The sequence below is a fragment of the Aedes aegypti genome, chromosome 2 (assembly GCF_002204515.2).
Source record: "Aedes aegypti strain LVP_AGWG chromosome 2, AaegL5.0 Primary Assembly, whole genome shotgun sequence".
In the NCBI taxonomy this organism is placed as follows: Eukaryota; Metazoa; Arthropoda; class Insecta; order Diptera; family Culicidae; genus Aedes; species Aedes aegypti.
The window spans coordinates 21,734,295-21,740,151 of record NC_035108.1 but is presented as its reverse complement, the minus strand read 5'-3'; the positions used below and the strand labels follow the sequence as shown (position 1 = coordinate 21,740,151).

General features: G+C 37.7%; 1 protein-coding gene across 1 annotated transcript; it reads right to left on the bottom strand.

Moving 5' to 3' along the window:
- Positions 1–3,417: 3,417 nt before the first annotated feature.
- LOC5571279 (peptidyl-alpha-hydroxyglycine alpha-amidating lyase 1) lies at positions 3,418–5,527 on the bottom strand. The gene is made up of 4 exons (XM_001653530.2): positions 5,134–5,527; positions 4,999–5,056; positions 4,686–4,926; positions 3,418–4,618 (listed from the first exon to the last, which is right to left on the bottom strand). Exons 1-4 carry the CDS (start codon positions 5,248–5,250, stop codon positions 3,601–3,603), a joined length of 1,434 nt encoding a protein of 477 aa, XP_001653580.1. The 5' UTR covers positions 5,251–5,527; the 3' UTR covers positions 3,418–3,600.
- Positions 5,528–5,857: the final 330 nt, after the last annotated feature.

Genomic DNA, 5,857 nt, shown 5'->3' with positions numbered 1-5,857 from the left:
TTTTTTTTTTTTTTTTGAAAAAATCGACCTTTTGGGACTTAGTAAATTTTTGAGTTGGGGGAGTGAATTGAATTTGAAATGAACGATTTGAATTCAATTGCTGAGAAATTCAAGGCAATATTATTGAAAAATATCCTATATCATTGTTGGCCACTGAAAGCATATTATATGTGATATTTCATTAAGGTGGTTCATTTATTTTCCATTAGGGTGGCCCTTTTTGTTAAAAAATAAAAAAAAATTAAAAATAGAATTTTAATAGAATATTGAAGACAATAGTATTGAAACATCTCTCACATTATCGTAAGCCATTTTCTACATTTAATATGTGGTATTTTATTAGGATGGTTTACTTATTTCCCATTACGGTGGGCCTTTCTGTCGAAAAATCATAATTTGAATGGGATATTAAAAACGATAGTATTTTATCACCGTAGGCCATTTCCTTCATTAGATTCGTTGATTTCATTGGGAAGGCTCACTTATATTCCATTACGGTGGTCCTTTAAAAAAATTGAGAATTTGAATGGAATAATAAATACAAGAGTAATTAAACATCTCCTATGTCATCGTAGGCCACTGTTAACATATAATAAGTGATATTTCATTGGGGCTATTGTCCTCAGTTTTACATAAGGGTGATCATTTAATTTGTAAATTAAAAAAAATATTCTCAACAGATCTAACAAATCAACTTTGTTTGTATAGTTTTGAATCATGATTCTTCATTGGCATGCAACTCTTCTTTAAGATATTTTCATTAGGGTTTTCTTTTGAATAGTTAAAATAAAACGTTCCAATAACAATAATCAGTGAATTCAGTGAAGCACAACTCTAACTGCCATAATCAAAATACAGATAAAAAAGGAATAAAATAATTTTTGATGTATTCAAATTATGACAATAGCTTGATGGGCGACGATGAAGGGCAACAAAAGTGTTTAGTTTATATTTTCAAAAGAGATTCTCTGCCTTGGACTCCTTCATTCCCGAAACAAAAGTACGATGCCTTCTGCTTGCTATAGTACACGCGATTCGGTTGTGACTCCATAGCCATTCCTTCGAAATTCCTTTTAAAAATTTTTATTGGACTTTTCTACGAAATTTCCTTTAAAATTTTCTACGGAATTTTCATCAAAATTGGAAATTTATCCTGAATTTGCTTCGGAATGTCCTGTGGAATTTTCTTCGGTATCATTAGAAGTGCCGGAGTTCTCTTCCGAATTTCTTCTAGAGTTTGTTTCGGAATTTCCTGTGTAACTATCTTTGGAGCTTCCTTCAGAATTGTATTCGAAATATTATTTGGAATTTCTTTCGAAGCATTGGAATTTACTTTGGAATTTCCATCGAAATTTTCCTTGGAGCTTTCTTCGGAATTTCATTTGGGATTTCTTTTTGACCTTTGAAATTTAGTGCGGGATATTCTTAGAAATTTCCTTTACAATTTTCTTTGGAATTTCTACAGTTTTCTTGAGAATTTCCTTACAAATTTGCTTTGGATATTCCATAGAAAATTCCTTAGAAATTTTCTACGAAATTTCCTTTTAACTTCCTTTTTTCATTGCAATTTGCTTCGGGATTTGCTATGGAATTTTCTTTGGAATTTCCTTAGAAATTCCTTTTTGAATATGCTTTGGATATTTTTCAGAATTGTCGTCGGAATGTCCTTTGGAATGTGCTTCAGAATTTCTTTTAGAATTTTATTCAGTTTTTTTTTAATTTTTTTTTTTTTGGGATTTCCCTTATATTTTGAAAGTTTCTATCGAAGTTTCCTTTGGAATTTCTTTTGGAGCTGTGATTTTTTTTTCGAAATTTCCTTAGAAATTCCTTTTTGAATTTCATTCGGAATTTGCTTTGAATTTTTTTATGGAATTTCCTACGGAGTTTTTGTAATTTCCTTTGGAATTTTCCACGGAATTTTCTTCGGGATTTCCTTTGGATTTTTTTCGGAATTTCCTTTGAAATTTTCTACGCAATTTTCGTCAGAATTTCCGCTGAAATTTGCTTCGGAAATTCCGTTGGATTTTTTTTAGTTTCCTTCGGAATTAACTTTGGAATTTCCGTCGAAATTTCCTTAGGAGTATCCTTTAAAATTCCTTTGCAGTTTTCTTTGAGGCTACTTATCAAATTTTCTTCAGAATTTCCTTTGGAATTCCTTTATAACTTCCTTCAAAATTCTCTTTGAAATTTCTTTCGGAATTTCGTTTGAAGTTTACTTCCAAATTTGTTATAGAGTTTCTTCGGAATTTCCTTTGGAATAACCTTCGGAATTTTTGATTGGAATTTTTTACGGAATTTTCCTTTGGACTGTTTTACGTTATTTTCATCAGAATTTCCGTTGAATTTTCTCGGAACTTACTTTGGAATTTCCTTCGAATTGTTTTTTCGGAATTTTCTTAGGATTATCCTTTAAAATTCCTTTGTATTCTTCGGAACTTCATATCTCATTTACTTCAGAATTTCCTTTGGAATTTCTTCATGAATTTCTTTCAGTAAGTTGCTTCAGGGAGTTATTTTGGATTTCTTTGGAATTACTTTCGGAATTTCCTTCTTCAGTTCTTCACAATTTTTTTCGGCGTTTCCTTTGGAATTTCTTTCGGAATTTCTTCTGGAATTGCCTTCGAAATTTTCTTTGGAATTCGCTTCGGAAGTTCCTTTGAAATTTCTTATGGAATTTCTTTTGCAATTTCTTTTAGAGCTGGCTTCGGAATTTCATTTGGAATTTTCTGCGCAATTTTCCAAATAACAAAAAAAAATTTCCAAATAACACCAGATCTCGACGTTTCATGCATTTCTAAGACATCTGGCATCAAAAAAAATATTTCGATTTCGAAAATATCATATCTCCTTTTAAGCAAATGCAAGTTGAATTTCTAAAGAAAGCAGCGCAAGACAGTCGTTAGTTCCTTTGGCTTTGCGAAAACCAAACTGCGTATCTGACAGCATGCATTCGATTCAACCCATTTATCCAGTCGAAAGTGAATCATCTTCTCTCTAACAACTTGCGAATACACGATAACGTCGCAATTTGACGGTACGTATTATAGTACGACGCGGGTTTCCCAAGTTTTGGATGGCTATTACTCTCACCTGCCTCCAGTCATCCGGAATAATATTACACTCCAAAAAGTGAGTGAACAAGTTCAATAGGCACCATTTTGTGACGTCAGGGAGGCCCTTAAGCCATTTCTGGAGCCGAATTATTACAAAACAGAAGAGAAAGTGAGAATCCAACCATCAAAAACGGTCTATCCATGGCGTTCCTATCTACCGGAATATCTCGACGCACGCGATCAACAGGAACGGAATCCGGACAAATTTATTAGCGAAATCGATAATTTCAAAAAGGAAATCCTAGAGTCTCGCCCATGCCGTTAACACAAGATGCTGAATAATAAGGAATGAAAACGGTGATCCTTCGTTAACTAACTTTTATTCATATGTTAATAAATAGGTACTAAGGTGTTCGTCAGTCTAATCATGTAGCAAGTTCAGCTTATTCGTACAACTACTCAAATCCCCCGAAACAACCATCACACTGAGTGTGCTAACAAACGATCTTCGGACGGAATGTTAAACATTAGTAGGGCGGTTTTCCTTCTACGCATCGCCCTCATCACCGCGATCTCGATCCATGCGATGGAGAGCAATATTCTCGCTAGCCGTGGAAAACCTCTGTCTCCTTCCTCCACCCCCACTGGATGCTTTAAAGCACAAAGTACGCGAAACACACAGAACCAAACAACTGGTCCCTATCAGACTGGCCACGATTGACACCATGGTCAAGCCACTGGCGTAGAGACTGTCGGCAGCCGGCGTCGGAGGCATTCGATGATATTCGATGGATTTGGTGACTTTGGCGGCTTGCACTGGTGTTCCTTTCCGCTTGAATTTATGAACCTTGGTCGGAAGTAACTCGGCCACATAGATTTCGCTTCCATCGTCGCTAATGACGAGCTCATGGGGATTGCTGAAGGCATGCTGAGGGGTGTCCGGGTAAAATCGTCCTACAATCTCGCTGTTGTTCATCGACATAATCAGTCCATTGATTGGCTGCGATGATGTGAACTGTGGGCCATTGATGATGTAAAATAGTCCACCATTAAGAGGAAGATACTTAACGCTGAACAAACGGCTGCCTATCAGGTCGTTGCTGTACATGGAATGGAATGTCCCATTTTGGGCTTGGAAGCACTGGATGCGACCTTGTTCGCGGTCAGCCACACAAATAAGATCCTTATCTGCAGCGTAGGTTAGTGCATGGGGTATGGCAAGGAAGTTCGCCGGCACCGGCCCCGGAGGCAAATTAAACGTCCGGGTAAGTACGAATGAGTTTTTTCCCCAACTCAGAATCAACTGGCCGTCTGGGGAGAACTTCATGATGCGTCCATTGCAGTACCCATCGGCTACGAAGAAGTCTCCATTCTCTAGCACAGCCACCGAGGTCGGTTTACAGAAACTTGTAGGGCCGGTTCCGGGCTCGAAGCGGTGACCGAGCGTAAGAACCGGTTTGCTGCTGGAAACCGTCAGATCGAATTTGAAAACCTGATGCATCGCAACATCTGTCACCCAATAGTGATTGTTCTTATCGATTGTGAGGCCGTGGGGCATGTAGAAGCTAATGGTGGAGAGGGATAACTCGATTACATGCTCGTGTTCCAGTTTAGAATGCATTCTTTACTTACAAATTAGCACCATACTCGTTCAGCAGATCACCACTTTCGCTGCTGAATCTCAATAGGGTAGACTCGACGATTGGTCCAGCGTTGGTGAAGGTATACCGATTTTTCTGATCAAACGACGATATATTCCACACGGTGGGACCTCGATGGAAGACAACTACATTCCTTTCAGCATCGAATGCCACGGCGGATACTGATCCGAGTCTTCTATCCAATTTGGGCCAATTTTGTACATACTGGTACTCTGCAAAATAGTAAAATACGCAATTGTTAAGTAGTACCCATGCAATAAAACAATCCTAACGAAGCCAATTACCATAATCACTGTTCCGAACATTAGTTCCGCTAGTATTCCGCGCCTCATCTGCCGCTACCTACAATGAACAAAGGCAGTATTAATCAAGGTGTTGGGCCTTATTGCTATTATTGTCTCAAGTGATGTATGACCTACCTGTTGCTGTTGAAGCTGAGGTAGCCCATTTGCCACCCAGACGATCGCTAATATTTCAACCAAAATGTAAATCACCAACAGATGCTGCTTCGGGTTTCGCTGCCTTTCTGTAAACATCTCACTGCTGGCATATTTTCTACCTTCACAATCTGCCACGTAAAAACGTTGGTATGTCGATATCTAATAATTAATCGGTATCGTTTGGAAAGTGTCTTCCTTAAAAAAAAAATCTAGACAGACACTCGTTTATCCACCAAACTGCTCGTTGGTGTGGTCATGGGTAAAGCACCGTTATCAGTGGAAAACCTATACAAAACACCAACTCAACTCAGCTCCAGAAGGATGGACAGTGCGGTTCGACCTTTCATGTTGTACTGGACTGGTTTTCTGTCAGCAAGCCACAAGAATCGAATGAGTCATTTTGTGAATCGGTGTTTGTGTGAATGAATTTTGCACCTGATGTGTATGCGGCCGGTCGATGGATGAAATGGGTGAGATCGAAGTGAGTGTCGGAATTCAATGTTTCGATGGTATGCGAAACTGTTCTACAGTTTGATATTTTATAAAACGATGCATGCTGAACTTATAAAATTCTTCTGAACAGTTTCTTAACGAATAGTTATTCGTTACAATTTCTGAGATATTACGGAGTCAGGATAAGATCTAAATAATAAGCAATAAATAACGAATTTAAATCTATTTCGTGGGTAACAAAATATAGGGG